The sequence below is a fragment of the Peromyscus eremicus genome, chromosome 3, assembly GCF_949786415.1.
Source record: "Peromyscus eremicus chromosome 3, PerEre_H2_v1, whole genome shotgun sequence".
Lineage (NCBI taxonomy): Eukaryota > Metazoa > Chordata > Mammalia > Rodentia > Cricetidae > Peromyscus > Peromyscus eremicus.
The window spans coordinates 45975663-45993591 of NC_081418.1; the positions used below are offsets into that span (position 1 = coordinate 45975663).

The 17929-nt window shown below is 44.6% G+C and overlaps 1 protein-coding gene across 1 annotated transcript; it reads left to right on the forward strand.

Moving 5' to 3' along the window:
* Positions 1–1401: 1401 nt before the first annotated feature.
* On the forward strand, positions 1402–14038 carry LOC131906784 (aldo-keto reductase family 1 member B7). Its single transcript, XM_059257542.1, has 10 exons — positions 1402–1526; positions 4166–4333; positions 6441–6557; positions 7666–7743; positions 9830–9952; positions 10213–10319; positions 10686–10767; positions 11222–11305; positions 11900–11982; positions 13694–14038. Exons 1-10 carry the CDS (start codon positions 1461–1463, stop codon positions 13734–13736), a joined length of 951 nt encoding a protein of 316 aa, XP_059113525.1. The 5' UTR covers positions 1402–1460; the 3' UTR covers positions 13737–14038.
* Positions 14039–17929: the final 3891 nt, after the last annotated feature.

Genomic DNA, 17929 nt, shown 5'->3' on the forward strand with positions numbered 1-17929 from the left:
CATGGGCTCCCTCTCCTGGTGTGGGACTCAAGTTGGACTAGTCATTGGTTGGCCACTCCCAAAAGTTCTGTACCACCATTACTCCAGCACATCTTGGAGGCAGGACAGATTATAGGTTTTGTAGCTGTGTTGGTATCTCAGTTTCACTGCTAGAAGACTTGCCTGGTTGTAGAAGACGGCCAGTTGAGGCCCCGTGTCCCCCATTACTAGGAGTCTTCACTAAGGTCACTCTCAAATATTTCAGAGTTTCTGTTGCAATAGGTTTCCACATGCCCCCCAGTTCCAGTCATCTCTCCCAGTACTCTCTCCTTCCATCGCCTCCCACCCCAACAGGCCTGATCCCTCATGTTCTCATCCCCCTCACCCCCAGTACACCCACAAAACCTATTCTATTTCCCCTTCCCAGGAAGATCCATGTGTCTACCCTTGAGCCCCCCTTATTACTTAGCCTCTCTGGGTCTGTGGATTGTAGCATGACTACCCTTTACTTAGCAGCTAACTCCACTTATAACTGAGTATATGCCATGTTTGTCTTTCTGGGTCTGAGTTACTTCACTCAGGATAATTTTTTCTAGTTCCATCCATTTGCCTGAAAATTTCATGATGTCGTGATTTTTAATAGCTGAGTAATAGTCCCTTGTATAAATGTACCATATTTTTTTGATCCATTCTTCAGTTAAGGGACATCTAGATTGTTTCCAGTTTCTGGCTATTATGAATAAAGCTGCAGTGAACATAATTGAGCAAGTGTCTTTGTGGTAGGACGGAGTATACCACAAGGTATATGCCCAGGAGTGGTATAGCTGGATCTTGAGGTAGATTGATTCTCAATTTTCGCTTATAGGAATTTTTGCTCAACAATCTGGCAGAACTGCATGAATACCAATTAAATTACTGGCATTTGCAGAACCAGAGCCTGGCACAAAGGCTACCATGACCTTACATTATAAAATCTTTCCACAACGTCATCTGTCAGTTTACTCTAGAACAGACATCCTTCTGTGGCCCATGACGGTTGTTTCAAAATAGTTACTGTAAGATATCTCAGTTTGCCTTGACATTTTTCCTTGCCTCAAATGGCTTGAACACCCACTCAGTTCACAGAGTTATATCCACTCCTATGGCAGTGTCTCTTTCCTAATAAACTTGCCAATTCATCCTGGAGGGCCTCTTTACTCATGTTGTTTAGGTTCACAAACCTCTGAGCTGTACTCCACAGTAAATCATGCATGCTGCACCAGGGAGACTTCACAATGTACAAAGTTTAATCTTTGTTCACGCTAATCAGTCCTACAAAGATTTGAATGAGTATCCTGTTTGAGTGCCCCACCCCTTGACTGTGGCTGCTTGCCAATGCAGTAAGAGCCCGCCTCCTTATCCAGGACATAAAAACTCCTCCAGCCTCCTTGTAGAGGAAGCAGGCATTCATCTGCTCTCTCAGAAAAATCTCTGCAGCAACCATGGCCACCTTCGTGGAGCTCAGTACCAAAGCCAAGATGCCCATTGTGGGCCTGGGTACCTGGAAGGTGAGTGTGCAGTCTTGGGCCACCTGCTTCTCTTGAGGGGGGACCTTGGCATTTTCCCTCATTGCCCAGCATCCGCTGTACAATGAAGGAAGCCCATAGCTGGCCCCCAAAGTCCTTTCACTTGGGGCTTCTTTGAGTTGCAAAGTTTCAAGACGAACCTTTCTCTGAAATGAGGCTAGCTTCCCTGCTTTTTGTACTGTCCTTTGGGAAGAAAACTGTTTTCAGAGCCATTGTTTTCTTAGACGCTTCTCCTTCTCAGACTCTCTGTTGGTTTGCTACTGGCTGAGTGACTGAGAGAGAGGAGAGAGTTCTGAATGACCCTTCTCCCTCTCCTGCTCATGATGTAAGGCTCTATACCAGCATCCCAGTTGCCTGGGAGCCTGGGGGAGAAACAGAGTATCAGAGCCCAGCCCGGGCTACTGAACCGCTACCCTTTACCGAGACTCCGTGTGGTTTCCTTTACTGAGACTCCGTGTGGTTCCCTGACACAGTGAACTCTGAGCAGCATGAGGACTACAGCTCAGGTCCTCCCTGGGTGTGTTAATCTCCTATTGCTCCATGGCCCATCCCAGTGCTCAGTGAAGCAGATTTCCCAGCCTCTCTTGGGACAGGTCTGGAATTGTTCCATCTTCTAACTCTGCCTGTCTGCTCAGTGGTAACATGACAATAGCCAGCTTGTTTACAGACCCGTTTTCAATTTACAGTTTGATTTCTTGAGACAGGGTCTCACTCTGACTGGCCTCGAAGGAACTTGGAGTAACCCTCCTGCCTCAGCTTCATGAGCACTGGGATTACAGGTATAAACCTTCATCCCTGGATCATGAGCTGTTTGGGAACCTTTCTCTCCTGTCTCAGAGACTCATCTCAGTCTTCCTCCTCAGTTTCTCTTTCTTCTTTGCACAGAGGGTAGGATCCCTCTTTGTAATTGGTGCTGGATTGAAATCTTCCTAGAACAGTGAGACTTGCAACCAAGTTAGAAATTTCACATTCCATTACGGTAACAAATAACCATAAGTCTCCAGGGAATCTACTCACCCTGGATAAATTCACAGTAGTTCAACTTTCAGAATTTCAAAAGCAGATGTAAATATCGTAAAGGAGTTGTTTTCAAGGTAAGGAGATGGTGCTGTGGAACACTATTTCTGTACACTGTGAAGATGTGTTGCTCTCACGGTTAATAAAAAGCTCATCGGTAGATGGCTAGGCAGGAATTTTGGGGCAGAGAGAACGCTGGGAGGAAGAATAGAAATGGGTTAATTTAAGTTGTAATAGCTGCCTGGAGGCAACCCTAAGCTGTCAGCCAAGTTAGTTATTAATAACTTATTATTAATAGTACCTTCCTGTGTGGTTGTTTGGGAGCAGACAGAAACTTCCACCTACAAGATGGTGCTGCTATAAGGACTCTGCTCATCAGTGGACATGCAGGAGAGTGGGGCCTTGGGCCCGACCCCAGAGCTTTTGAGTTTCTGGCAATTCCTTGTTCACATGAAGGTGTAACTGTTGATCTCTGCTTAATGTGCTTCTCAAAGTTTGATACTTTAAAAAGAATGTTTAGATTTTGTGAGAGATAAAATGTTATTTTTATTGTATGAGAGTGTGTTAGGTATCCCAGGTTGGCCTGTTGCTCATTATGTGGCTGAGACTGGCCTTGAACTCATGATTCTCCTACCCTCTACCTCCCAAATACTAACATTACAAACATGGGCTTCCACCTCCAGCAGATGCTCTTTTGTTTGGAGTGAGATGGTAATGTGCCCCAGGCTGGCCTCAGGGTCAGGACCCTGCTGCCTCTGTGCCTCTCATAGTGGGATCACAGGCATGTAGCCCCATACTCTGCAGAGAGATGAGTGCTGAGTGCTACTTTTCTTACACTAATGTCTAGCTTGGCTAGGTTAGATCACAAGGTGATGTTTCAAATGTTCTTTTCTCTTTGATTTTCTTATTGGTCAGGGGAAAAATCAGTTATTATAGTTTCCTATTGTTCCTTTTCTGAAACATTGAGCACATATTGCATCTACCGAGCCTTACTAAGTGCAGGTGATGTGCTAAAAACTTCACATTCTTGTGGCAAACAAGCAACACAAAGGTCTCATGAGGCAGGGCTGTTATTGTTGTTATAATTCATTGTCAAGGTTCAGAGAAACTGAGGAATCTGCTCAGCCTCATACTCCACCATGGCAGAGCAAATTAGCTTGTAATGACCATTTTGAGGTCCTTCTCTCCGAAGTCTGAAAATTCCTCTTGGTCTCTTCAGAATCTAGTTTTCAGACTGACCTTGGGCAAGTTCAAGGAGAGCCGTCTGTCACTCTCAGAAACTGGAGGGACTTCAAGATCAACCTGGATTAGAGGACAACTAATTATTGACTAGACTGGGACATGGGTGATAACATTACAATGACATGTGTATTAAGATGCCATGATGAAACCCATCACTTATATGATAACCCCAAAATTGAAGGAAATAAAAAAAAATTCTTTTTTTCTTTTGCTTTGAAAAGTTCCCCAATGTATGTTTTCGTCTCCTGTGTCTACTTGGATTAAAGATCCCAGCAAGGTTATGGTTTTGAGAATCTGGTCTATGTGGAGCCTTTAAGAGGGGACCTTGGGAGTGTCTAACTGTCTTTTCTATTCTCTTTTAGTCCCCACCAGGCAAAGTCAAGGAAGCTGTGAAGGCCGCCATTGATGCTGGATATCGCCACATTGACTGTGCCTATGCCTATCAGAATGAGAGTGAAGTGGGAGAAGCCATCCAAGAGAAGATCAAAGAGAAGGTTGTGAAGCGGGAGGACCTCTTCATTGTCAGCAAGGTACAATGGCCTACGGTGGATTGTCAGGCCCTTATCATGAGCTATTGTAGGTCACAGGCTTATGCAGTGAGAACTCAACTGTCATTTACAAGGTCAACCCATAAAAGTCAAGAATTCTGATGGAGGATTAAAGCAAAACACAGAGAATTTTGAAGTTATTGCCTTTTGAATGAATTGGCTGTTTATTGTAGATTTCTTGTGCAATTACAACAATGATATCTTCCCATTACCAAACATTTTCATGAAATGTCTATATGTAATCACATGATTGCATTTCAATCTTATAGGCACACATATATCTGTGGATGGTCAGGAAGATGACTTTTCATTTAACTGTACAAGTTTGATATGTTGAAAATGTACTAGGATATGTTTCATAACTAGATCTATTGTCCCATGAGACTGTAGACACTTAAAGCTTACCTTGTTCCTTTTACTCACACTAACAAAAATAACAATCTCACCTCAGTCTGACACAAACTGCACACATTTAGTTCATTTTTATCTCAGAGCAAGTTCAAACTAGACTAAAGGCATTTGTAAATAGATCATGAGTTTAAAACTTTACAGTTATGCACAGGTCAGGGTCACAGGTGTCTACCAAGATTACTAACACAAAGCGCCCTAAGAAAAGCATGCCAAGTCTGCTGACAATAGACCTATGTCTCAAAGTTTGTCTCATTTAGGCACTATGGCCCCCTCTCTTACTCCCAAAACCTTGAAAATGTGTGTTGCCTTGGTAAATGGCTTGGCTCCTTATCCCTTACCCTATGAATGTGCTTTTGACCAATGAGAGGCAACTCTTGCAACTCTTTCTATTGTTGGAGCCTCCTGTGAAAGAAGACTTATTAGGCTAGATGGGAGGAAGCAGAAAGATGAGAACAGAGAAATAGAGCTAAAAAATGATAGACAATTAGGCCCAGAAAATTAGGAGAAGAGCAAAAGAATAAGGAGACATGCACAGACAGATCACAGTGTGAGTGGATTCATTCCTTCGCCGTTAGTCTTTCCCTCACTTACTATAGTGTCTCCTTTGGACCCTGAGAGGAGGTCTTGAAGGCTGGCCCTTAAAAGCCTCCATTAGTGGATACGACTTCAAGGCAGGTAAAAGTCTCTGGGTATGACCGGCTTCAAGAGCTTACCAGCTGATCATATGCCCTTGTATGTCTCCTAGACCTTTTCCCCTGCCTCCTTTATATATCTGGGCAGATTTCCACACACACAAACACCCACTTTTGGAGTGGCCACACTTATATCTACTCATTGTCATTCATCACAGGGCCTGGCCAGCCTGGGCACAGGGAAGTACTAAAAGGGCCAGCTGCTTCTAATTGCGTCCTAATGCTTGAATTTTAAGAGCAAACAACAACTCCTGCCCTCTGAGAAATGAGAGCCAAGGCAGGGCATAACACAGGAATATACATTTTAGCCAACGGCCAACTGTGTTAAATGACCAAAGAAACAAACAGAATATCAAGAGCATAGAAGAACCCTTAGGAAATGACCTTGATGAGAGCTGATGACCTGCTTGATAAGTTTCAAATCCCAAACAGCTGAGGTGTTTTATATTTAATATATCAAAAGGGGCCTGACTATCAGGTTCTCCCAGCATCCCTAGGTCCCTACCTGTTACAGAGTATGACTAGCACACCCCACCCTCTATCCTGAACTTTTCAGGCCAGGGGCTGGCCTGCCCGTTCCCCAGAGGCTCTTCCCTATATAATCCAGACATTTTAGTTACCTTCCCCTTTTGTACCTTTGGCCTCCAGGCTGCTGGACCATATTCCCCCCCTTTCCCTCACCACCTTCCATGGCCCAGCTCAGTCTGGTCATGTCCATTCTGGACTATTCCAGATGTCCCTGCTTCTACCTATGCTCCCCCTTTTATGTACAATAAACTTTCTCTTCCACCATACCTAAGAGCAGCCATGTCCTTTTCTTTCCTTTTTAATTTCTTTTTTTCCCATTCACTACTGGGTTGCATTACTTAACTAATTTTACTATACATGAATGGCCTGTCCTGGGGTTTACAAACCTCAAAGCAGGGAGGGTGACTGCAGTGTGGCCCTTTCTCTCCCTAGTCCTAATGCCCTCTTGTCACCTGCAGCTGTGGCCCACGTTCTTTGAGAAAAGCCTGGTGAAGAAATGCTTTCAGAAAACCCTCACGGATCTGAAACTGGACTATCTGGACCTGTACCTAGTGCACTGGCCACAGGGATTCCAGGTTTGAGCTGCTCTTTGCCTTATCTCTACTTTCTGGGAGATGCCACAAAGTGGCTACAGTGCCAAGACTGTGACTCTGGGGAGGGATGAAGCAGGAGATCTTTTTTAAAATTTAATTTTACCATGAGTGTATGGATGTTTTGTCTACATGTATGTATGTGCACCATGTGCATGCTGGGTGCCTGTGGGGGTCAGAAGAGAGCATGGGATCCCTGGGACCTGGAGTTGTGGATGGTTGTGAACCACCACATGGGTGCTGGGGACCAAACCCAGGTCCTCTGCAAGAGCAACAAGTGCTCTTAGCTGCTGAGCCATCTCTTTGGTCCCCAGAAGATCATGCACAGAGCAAAAAAGGACCTCGTTGTAGCGTGGAGGCTGACACAACAGGTGGTATTTGGTGAGCTTCATGCTTGGTTTTATGCAACTGTGTTGGAAAGAAACAGTAATTTCTGCCAGCTCAGATAAGCTCAAATGACCAGCCACCTTCCTCTTGAATCCATGCCCAGGAGTGCCCTGGGTAAGACATCTTGGGATAATCTTGCGTAAGTCCCTAGAAATCAAAGTGTGCCAAGGGAGTGACCTCCAAGTGTGGTGATATTGGCAGTTAGTTCGTCAAGCCTGAAGAACAACTCCATAGTGTCTGGGGCTCTGCTCCCAAGGATTGGAGGGTTGTGAGTTCTTCTGTTGCCCTCAGGAACAGCTGTGGTGATAGTGGCCTAGTCTCCAACACTCAAGCCTTCCAAAGGTGGCAAAGGCAGAAGCTGGCTACCCACTTCCCCAGATAACCACACCCTTCTGATAGGACTTTTGTCTATTGACCTTGACCTTAAAGTTTCTATTGGTTAATTTACGGGATGATAATGATGGCTTCTATAATACACTAATGTATCTGGAGCCTATCCAGTATTGCCAGAAATAGAGGACTCATATCCTATGGTGGACTGATATAGAAATTTGATTGAGGATTACTGTTTTTATGTGAGCTCTCCAGAGTTTGACCAAATGTTGTGCAGGCATGGGTATTTCTTAGTGCACTGTTCTGAGACATCTCTTCACAGGACCAGGTATCTAAATGCAGATTCCAGTGAGCTTTTTGTTTTTATTTACAGGCTGGGAGTGAGATATTCCCCACAGACAATAATGGCAAACTTCTCATGAGTAAATCCACATTCTTGGATGCCTGGGAGGTAGGTTCCAACTTGTTTCCAGGGTGCTCAGAGTTAAAGTCTTCTGTCAGGGCCCCTTGAGACTCTGCCCTGATGTGAAAAGGCTCGAATGTTCTGTATATAACTTCAGGATTATTATTCTCCAGTTCTCACTCTCCACTTTAAAGTGATGCATGTGCAGGCACTTGTGAAAGTCAGAGGACAGAAGTAGGTTGTTTTCCTTCTAAGATGCAGGTTCCAGAGATAGAGACTGTCAAGCTTGTAACCAAGGACCTTTACCAACCGAGACATTTCCCTGGTCCATGTCTTGCTGAAAGTCAGAGGCTCTGATAGAAACCAACAGGACTGAGCACGTCAACTGTGTGGCAGTTCTGTGGACCCGCTAGAAACCAACAGGACTGAGTATGTGTCAGCTGTGTGGCAGTTCTGTGGACCTACTAGAAACCAACAGGACTGAGTATGTCAGCTGTGAGGCAGTTCTGTGGACCCGCAACAAATCTAATAGAAACCTCAGGGAACAGAATTCAAAAGAGGGAAAGAGAAATGGATGTAAGGAGGGCAAGATGGATCATACAACCTACCCAAACTTGGCCCAGGACACAGAAGAACATTCACAGTATCTCACTGCCCACTGGATTTTCTTGTCTCATCAACATCCAGCTGCCCCGCCTAGAAAAATCTGTCCACATCCATGCTTTGGTTTTCAACTCTGTACACTGAATCTCCAGAGGAGTTCAGAACATCCTAATGCCCATGTTACATTCTAGAGAACTCCTCAGAAGCCAAGGTGTGTAACCTAGATATGCATTTCTTATAGAGCTTTCAGAGTGTTCCAACTTGTAGGCAAAGATGAGACACCATGTGTCAGCTGGACACACCCGGCTTGTCCCTACCTCTAAGCCCTAGCTCCTCCTTCCCCCAATCTCTTCACGATTTTACCACCTTTCTTCATGTGCTATTTCATTTTCAGCCCCAATTTAAACTCACTTCCTAATGTCTCCCCTGGGATTAGATGATTTCCTCCTCATCTTCCTCATCCCAATGCTATCTGAACTGCCAAATAAGCTGAGGTTCCCAGTACTGCGGTGATGGCTCAGTGACTGGAACCCGAGCTCTTGAACTGGGCTGTAAGAATCCCAAGCAGGAAGCACATTGTATATGTTCACATTCCTGAAGCAGATTATAAACAGGAACTTAGAATGAACCAATTATGTATTCATTTTCTTTTTCTTTTTTTCTTTCTTTCTTTTTTTTTTGGTTTTTCGAGACAGGGTTTCTCTGTGTAGCTTTGCGCCTTTCCTGGATCTCGCTCTGTAGACCAGGCTGGCCTCAACTCACAAAGATCCGCCTGCCTCTGCCTCCCAAGTGCTGGGATTAAAGGCATGTGCCACCACCACCCGGCCTATGTATCCATTTTCAATGTAAGGCTGCCAGTATCAGCTGGATAATTATCTTTGGAAAAGGTCAGAACAAGCTCATTGTATTTAGATAATAAATAAACTTCACATCCTTAGGTTGATGCAATTTGGGTTGGACAAAAGGCCACTGGGACAGATGCCAGGCCATCCAAGTCCAGGCTGGGGTACCTTGCCAGGGCCATATATCGGCAAGGCATTCCTTACTGCACATTTATAATCACAGCTATGTTAGAGGCTTACAGAGATCCTATCTCAAAACTGAAAAATGGAAAGGGGATGGAGCTAGAGATGAAGCTCAGGGGTAGATGGCCTGTCTAGCACAGGAGCGGTCATAGATTCAGTCCCTAATACCACAAAACAAAAAACCAAAAAAGAGATCATAGAAATGATTCCTTTCTTCACATGTTAGGCCATTTCCTGGGTAACTCATGTCACTTTGTCTGGGTCACTCTGGCATAAGAGCAGACAGCAAATAAAATCTTCTCTTTTCCTTCTTGGTTATAGCTGTGCTGAGGAGGGCTAGAATGGCTGGAACCAGCCATACGGGCACCCCAGTCTAGATGGAAATCCTCTTTAGGGCTTCACTTGACCTTGCCATGCAGGAGCTATTCCTCTTATCCAAGGACTAAGCCACGCCAGCATCCCTGTATCCTCCTACAGTCATCAAACTGTCTTCCTTACTGTGACAGGGCATGGAGGAACTGGTGGACCAGGGGCTGGTGAAAGCCCTGGGCATCTCCAACTTCAACCACATGCAGATTGAAAGACTCCTGAGCAAGCCTGGACTGAAACACAAGCCAGTGATGAACCAGGTAAATTCTCTTTGGTGAAGGGTTGTGCTCTGTGACTGCTTCCACACTGGGAGGCAATTTCCATACTATCTACTGAGTCTCATCTCTGAGGTCTGTGTTCAGGATGCTCAGGGAGGTGGGAGGCAGATCTCTGGGTCCAGTTTGTAGCACATCTACCCACGAGTTGCATTTGGTCTTTGTCTTTCCTTATGTGGAAAAGTGCTTTGACCACCTAGAAAGCAGGACTGCTCCTCTGATGATGGGGATGTTTTCTCTTGCAGATTGAGTGCCATCCATACCTCACCCAGGAGAAACTGATCCAGTTTTGTCACTCCAAGGGCATTGGCATCACAGCATACAGCCCGCTGGGCTCCCCAGACAGACCTCAGTAAGGCTTCAGAGTGGTAGCTCATTTATTACTCTTAAAATTAGGATTCCATAATTGGTTAATACTACAAATTTTCAAGTCACATGGGAAAATGTATTGATGACAAAGTGTTTTTAAAATGGTAGTATGTCAGGTCCCCCCAAATACCCCATTTCTGCCATCCAGTTCTGGGGCGGTCTTCTCAAATTACTAAGCATTAGACGTATGCATGAACCCAGGGGAAAGACACAACGTTTTCAGATCACGCCACCTGCCTTGCAGCAGAGGGAAAAGGCTGCAATGCTCAGCCTTGGCACTGACTTGGAACTGATGCTCACTGGCAGGTAGCCACGGTGCTTTTCACTCCAGCCGTGTTTCTTCCTCTAGTGCCAAGCCAGACGACCCTGTAGTACTGGAGATTCCCAAGATCAAGGAGATTGCTGCCAAGCACAAGAAAACAACAGCTCAGGTAAAACAGTGTTTTTTCCTTTCCCCCAGCAATCCATTCATGGAATCATGGAGTGAACTGTGTTGCTTGCTTTTAATCCCTTGGAGAGGGACAAGTGGGAATTGTAAGCCCATCGGAAGTTTCAGAAAACACGACCAGTATCATTGAAGCAAGGACTGCCTCTGTCCCTCAGCTTCCTGCCAAGCCCTCGGGTTTGAGGTTCAGGGGCCAATTGTATAGGGTCTCAGCCTTACGGCCACAGGCTGTCCTCCTCATTCCTAACTAGGAAAATCATAATGTTGTGTCCTGGATCAAGGGACACAGGGAGGGAACTGGCAAATGTCCCTAGTAGTGACGTGCCTTGTTAATAGTAATTGTTGCTGTTGGACCATAGGGAACTACTTAGTCGTCATTTCACCAGAAGGAGGATTTCTTGTAGATAAACGGACACATGCCTTCTCTTCCTCATGCACAGGTTCTGATTCGGTTCCATATCCAAAGGAATGTGGTGGTGATTCCCAAGTCTGTGACACCCTCACGCATACGTGAGAACTTTCAGGTAAGATGCGGTTGATTAGCTGATATTTTTCAGTGGAACAGATGATGGGAGAAAAGGAGGGTCCCTGTCCTTCAGCGTCTCATCCCATTCCTTCATTGCCAGTGTGTCTTCCCTTGTTCCAAGCCCTTTATCAACTCCTAGGCCAGAGAGCTGGCCTCAACAGGGCTGGATGATCACTAGTGGGTCGTGGATGGACTAGGGCAGGTACCAGCAAAGCCTTGTCAGGACTGATCACAGCTGTGCCTTACACCACTGAGCAGACCACTGCAAACCACTGAGCTCTTAGACCACAGGCCGATCATTGTCCTGGCCAACTGTGCGCTGTCTTTGTCCTCTTTTTTTTTGTTGTTGTTTTGTAGACAGATGTACTGGACTGAAAAGCTGTCCTCCTAAAATACCTTTCAGGAATCATAGTCATTGTGCACACTTAGCACACCTACAAGCCAAATCTCCTCCTGCTCAGAACACTAAATTCTGTAATTTACTCTCAATTTAGAGAATAATGTGTTTCCCATGGACATATTAGGGGAAATGCCTAGAACCTCATGTCCCACCAACACTTTCCTGGCTAAGGATGTTTTTGGAACTTTCTAGGTCTTTGATTTCCAGTTGAGTGATGAGGAGATGACCACCATTCTCAGCTTCAACAAAAACTGGAGGGCCTGTGGCGTGTTTGCGTAAGTGGCACCAAGTTAAGTAGGAGGTTGAGCAGGCCTTATCTAATGTTGTAAAGTGTTAGTGGGAAGGAACAGAAGGCCTGAGGGACTGGGGGATGACTTTTGTCTTCAAATACTATTTTAAGGCTCTTCTGAAAAATGAACATCTGAGTCCAGGGGAATCACCAGGAATAGAGACATTGTTATGTGATGCTCATTTTCTGAAACTTACACACAGAGCTAGGATTTTAAAGAAAGGAGTTGTCACTATTATGTGGGAGTCAAAAGTTCTCATTCCCTCCCTCATTCACTCAGTAACTTACTTCAATGTGCTATGGCCAGGAATGGTCTAGATATTCATGACATCACACTACAAAATTCCTGTTTCCCATCTTATACTCTACAGAGGGAAAAGCGAGCTAACTCTATGTACATCAGAGAGTAACAAATGCCACAGAGAAAAACTAAGTAGGGCAAAAGGCGCAGGATGTGGTGAGCCCTGTGTGATAGATACTTTAATGCACGATTGTCTAGGGGAGGCTGTGTTGATAGAGTGACAGTTAAAGAAGGGGAAGGATGAGTAACATGATATTAAGGAAATGGCATTCTTGACAGTCATAGCAACTGTTGCAAATGCCTTGATGCAACAGGTTCAGAGCACTTGAGAAAGGATGCTATTGAGAATACAGTGCAATGAGTGGGTGTCATTGTAAGAAAACAGGAAGTTGGAGACAACGTCAGGTTAAGGTCATGCAGGTGATATAGACTTGTATAGGCCTTTGCTTATTAGGTCTAAAGAAGGAATAAGCCATGAGGGAATTTTGAGCAGAGGCTGGCATAATGTGACATGCCTTAAAAGATTCACAATGACTTGTGCTTTGAGAGACTATTATAATAACCCGTGGGAAAGATGATAGTCATTGGACCTGGACCATGGTGTCTCGGAAGAAATGAGGAAGATCAAAATCTAGATAAATGGGAACACATAGTCAATTAAATTTGCCAAAAGCGTTTAACAGTTCAATATGTTTTTATTTCTTTGTTTTGTTTTTGCTTGAGCAACTCAAGTCCAGAATTATCATTTTGGGAAAGTTGAGGTTTGGGGATGTGTTTATTATGCCAGTGGGTATCAACTGGGAGGATTGTGGAGCTAGTGGATTTGGTGGACTCAGAAGTGAACCTAGCTGGGTCCTAATACAACCTCTACTGCTTATTCACTAGAGATGAGGCTGGGGTAGTCTGGGTAATGTCACCAAGTTGCTTTCTTATCTACAAAGTGAGATGATAGTATTAATTACAGCAAACATTCACTGAATACCAGGTTAGATATAGCAGATTCTTTAAGCTCTTTGATAATATTTATATCTTATTTAATATTAGTGAACCATCTGTCAATTTCAATAGTACTTCCCCCTTCATAACTTTGTGAGAATTTGAGATAGTAGTTCTGAGGCCCTCAGCGGTGTGTCATCTTGCTTACGATCCCTCATTAGGACAATCTACTGGTGACCATGTCAGTAATAGTTTACAGGCTCTCTTTCCTTAATACTCCCCTCATACTTCAGGGGGAGGGTCATGTTGTAGGCCCTCCCCACCATGCCCTGTGTCCATAGTCATGTTGAGGAAGAGACTGAAGAGCGCAGAGATGGCTGGATACACCATATGAGAATGCCTCCCTCCTATCATATCTTTGCTTCTGTGGACTCTTTCCTTTCCATCTGTGTTGTTGCAGTGCAATCAATGAAAAGGACTATCCCTTCCATGAAGAATACTGAAGCTGATTCACTTGATGAGACTGACTGGTGGATTCCATCTTCATTGTGTGACAGTCACTCCTGAGTCCTATTTTAGCCAAGTGTGTCCAACATCGACCTTGATGTAGGCCCTGATCACGCAATGCTGAATTTAAATCCTCATGCTCAACCAGGAACAGACTGCCACAGGGAAATGTGACTTGGAAAAACAAAGGACAATACTTTCCACTAGGAAGATCTGACCAAATCTTTGTTAAACACCAGGGACTCTGATAACACTGATTATTCAAAAAAATTAAATAAATAAAGGGTAATAGTAATAAGTCTTGTGGTGTGCTGTCTATTGCTGTAATAACCACCATGACCAAAAGCACCTTGTAGAGGAAAGGGCTCATTTGTCTGACATAATCCAGTCACAGTCTATTATATATGGAAGTCGTGGCAGAAACAGAAGCAAGAAGTGGGAGGCAGGAACTGAAGCATAGACCAGGAGGAGTGCTGCTCACTGGCTTGCTCCACGGCTTATTCAGCTTGCTTTCTTATAAACTTAGCACCACCTGCCCATGGGTGAGGCCTGGGCCCTCCTACACCAATCAATCATTAATCAAGGAAATGCCCTACACTACAGACATGTCCACAGACCATCTGATTGAGGTTCCCTCTTTCTAGGTGAGTCCCGTTTGTGTCAAGTTGACAAAACTCACCAGCAGTCACCAAAGTGTCCAACACAGTTTGAAGTGTTTTTTAATGAGTAAACTCACTGCATCCAAAATCTCATAATTCCCATTTTACAGAAGAGAAGGAAGGAAGGCCACCAAGAACTAAGTGGTGACCAGTATGAACAAAAGTTCCTGGAAAGAGTCACATCTTCAGCTGAACCTTCTGCAAAGCTGATTAAGGGATTTGAATTCCCATGATGTTGAAAGATCAGAATGTTGAAAGTCCAGAGCCAAATTACCTTGAGCCATCTTTAGTAGCCTTAATAGCCTTTAGTTACCTACCTCTGTTTGTGACCAGGATATTCAAGACAAGCAGCAGACATTGGGGGTGGGAGGGCTCCCGTGATGGTTTTATAAAAACACAAGTACAGAAAAGGCAGCAAGAAGACAGACAGAACTGTGGCTTTCTAGGACAGGGCAGAACTCCAGCAGTGCTGTGGAACTAGGTGTGCCATACTTGAGTGAACCCAATAGAGCATCATGGGAAACCCACAGAACAATCTCAGCCTGCCAGCTCTCACATCCCACTAACAGCAGAATGGGCACTTCCTCTTGTTTGGTGTGGAGAAACCTCCCTGCTTCTACGGTACACATTCATTTCATATATTAATGACAAAATGGTAATTCCAAGTGGTAAGTGTAGCTAGAGTTTTCCTGCCTGGCCCACAGTCAGGACAAATCTCTCACCTGCCAGTCCCACAGCCTCTCAGACCCCACCAAGTAAACACACACAGAGACTTATGTTGCTTTCAAACTGTATGGCCGTGGCAGGCTTCTTGCTAACTGTTCCTATAGCTTAAATTAATCCATTTCCATTAATCTATACCTTGCCACATAGCTCGTGGCTTACCGGCATCTTCACAAGCTGTTTCTCATCATGGCGGCTGGCAGTGTCTCTCTGACTCAGCCTTCCACTTCCCAGCTTTATTCTCCTCCTTGCCCCGCCTATTCTTCTTGCCTAGCCAACGGCCAATCAGTGTTTTATTGATTAATTAGCAACACATTTGCCATACATCCCACAGCACTTCCCCCTTTTTTTTTTTTCAAAAAGGAAGGTTTTAACCTTAACAAAGTAAAATTACATATAATTTGGGAATTTGGGCATAGCTTCTCTTACTACTTCCTGCTGGAAGGGGGCGCTGTATCTTATGGGGAAACAAAGAAAATTTTAGAATTATGGAATAGTCCATGAGGCTGTATCGTCTGAGCCAGATGCCTTCAAACCATTCTGGATGTTGGATCATCTGGGCCATGGTGTCATTGGAGACCTTTCAGGTGGTCTTGGCTGGTCAAACCTGATGTATCTTAATCTGGAACAAATCCATAGCCTCTGGCTTTCTGTGGAAACAAAAGAAACTCTTTTCCAAAGCAACATATCCTTATATCCAAATTTTGAAGTCAAGGTATCTTTAAAATATACATTTTGGCATAACTTAACAGCTTTTACAATCAAATGTTTTTCTGCAGTTAAAAATCCCAAAGACAACACAATCCAGATTCTCTGTGTAATATTCATCTTCACGTGGCTTATTTTTTATACTACTTTTACTGTCTCTTTAAAGACTTTATTTTTAAAAACTATGTATTTGTTTCTATAACTCTATATATCACCTTTTTTGTCTCTTTCAAGCCTACGTATCTTTTACACACATTGTAAACTATTACATCTGAATCTGTCTTATTGTGAATCTATTGCTTTAAACTGCAGCAGCTGTGGCTGCTGGCTCCGCCCACCTCAGCTTCCCAGCATGGCTACGTTTACCACCAGCTCTGGGAGCTATCGTGGGTCTATGCTTTTATCCAAGCAGTGTGTAGCCCAGAAACCTCTTTTTTTGTTTTGTACCTGCAAAGGCTAAATCCACCATGCAGCTTAATGTGCCACTTGCAGAGGTCTCATTCCCGCCATTCTGCAGGTCGAGCACGCAAGCTAGGAACCCACAAGTAGCTCAAACCAGCAGCTGCCGCTCATTTGAGAGAGACAATTAGGAACTGTTTTTAGCTCCATTTTAGAATCTTTTTCCTCAGTTTTTAGGTGGAAACTCTTGCCACCACGTTGGACGCCATTTGTAGCTAGAGTTTTCCTGCCTGGCCCACAGTCAGGACAAATCTCTCTCACCTGCCAGTCCCACAGCCTCTCAGACCCCACCAAGTAAACACACACAGAGACTTATGTTGCTTTCAAACTGTATGGCCGTGGCAGGCTTCTTGCTAACTGTTCCTATAGCTTAAATTAATCCATTTCCATTAATCTATACCTTGCCACATAGCTCGTGGCTTACCGGCATCTTCACAAGCTGTTTCTCATCATGGCGGCTGGCAGTGTCTCTCTGACTCAGCCTTCCACTTCCCAGCTTTATTCTCCTCCTTGCCCCGCCTATTCTTCTTGCCTAGCCAACGGCCAATCAGTGTTTTATTGATTAATTAGCAACACATTTGCCATACATCCCACAGCAGGTAAGGATTGATCTCAGAAAAATAACCCTTTCCACAACCTGCCTTCCTGCAAACAGGCAAAACAGCAGATGTTTCACTACAAAGCTCGTAAGCAAGTTTGCAGCAGACACTACCAGAGCTGAGACTCACTCCTTCCTGCTCCACTTCCTGTGCTGCTCTGCGCAACTGTGTCTGTCCTAGATTGTAAGACACCAAGCCATTCATTCGCAGTGGATGTGCATGGATAGGCGTGTTCATGCATGAGAAAGTGACTAGTAAACCAGTTCCCATGGTAGCCCCAATGTCAACAACTTTGCCCTATCCAAAGACCTCAGGTCACCATGCCAAGCTCACCCTACCTGTGGAAAGTGATAGAATGTAGTTCTGGTACATTCTCCTTTACCTCATGCATTCGCCAAGAAAGAAGGCTCATGTGAAAAGAGGAGAACTCAGAGCTTCTCTGTGTGTAAATAGTTATTGCTCAGTCCAAATCCAGAGACTCCTGCAAGAGAAAATCTCAAGTCACAGCAAATATCTCACAAGTGGCTTAAAGTGGGTTTTCCTTAGTTCCCCTAATACCTAGCTTTCCTGTGTTCCTCGGCTGTCAGGTAATAAAGGATGGCTTTAGTTTTAAAACTATTATTTTCATGCAGTGGCATCTTTCTTTTCATATCCCACTCTGATAAGCCATGACCTACTGTCAGTTTAATTCAGTTGTGCTATGTGGAGGTTTTGAGGGGTGTCCCCCTGCCCCGCGGGACTCTTTACTTAGTCAGTGAGTGGCATGCAGCAATTGGGAACACAGATTCTCTGTGGAGCTCCTGACACCAACCTAGAGGCAACAAGGAGACAGGAGAGTACACGGGTTCCCAGCAATCTGGTGCCTCTGAAGTGAGTAATCGCCTGTCTGAGCACTTTACTGGAGTTTTGTGCCTCGCGGAGACAGCTTACATGTGAGGTTGGGGTGCCATGGAAGCCTGCAGAGAGAAGCTGGAGGTTGGCTTCAGTCTGTCTTTAGGGTTCGCTGCCAACCTCCAGCGGCCAAGGGGCTGAAATCCAAGA

Coding starts and splice junctions, on each gene's coding strand:
- LOC131906784 (XM_059257542.1), top strand. CDS start 1,461: ATGGCCACCTTCGTGGAGCTCAGTACCAAAGCCAAGATGCCCATTGTG. Junction 11,306..11,899: donor GCATACGTGAGAACTTTCAG/GTAAGATGCGGT, acceptor GGAACTTTCTAG/GTCTTTGATTTCCAGTTGAG. Junction 11,983..13,693: donor AGGGCCTGTGGCGTGTTTGC/GTAAGTGGCACC, acceptor GTGTTGTTGCAG/TGCAATCAATGAAAAGGACT.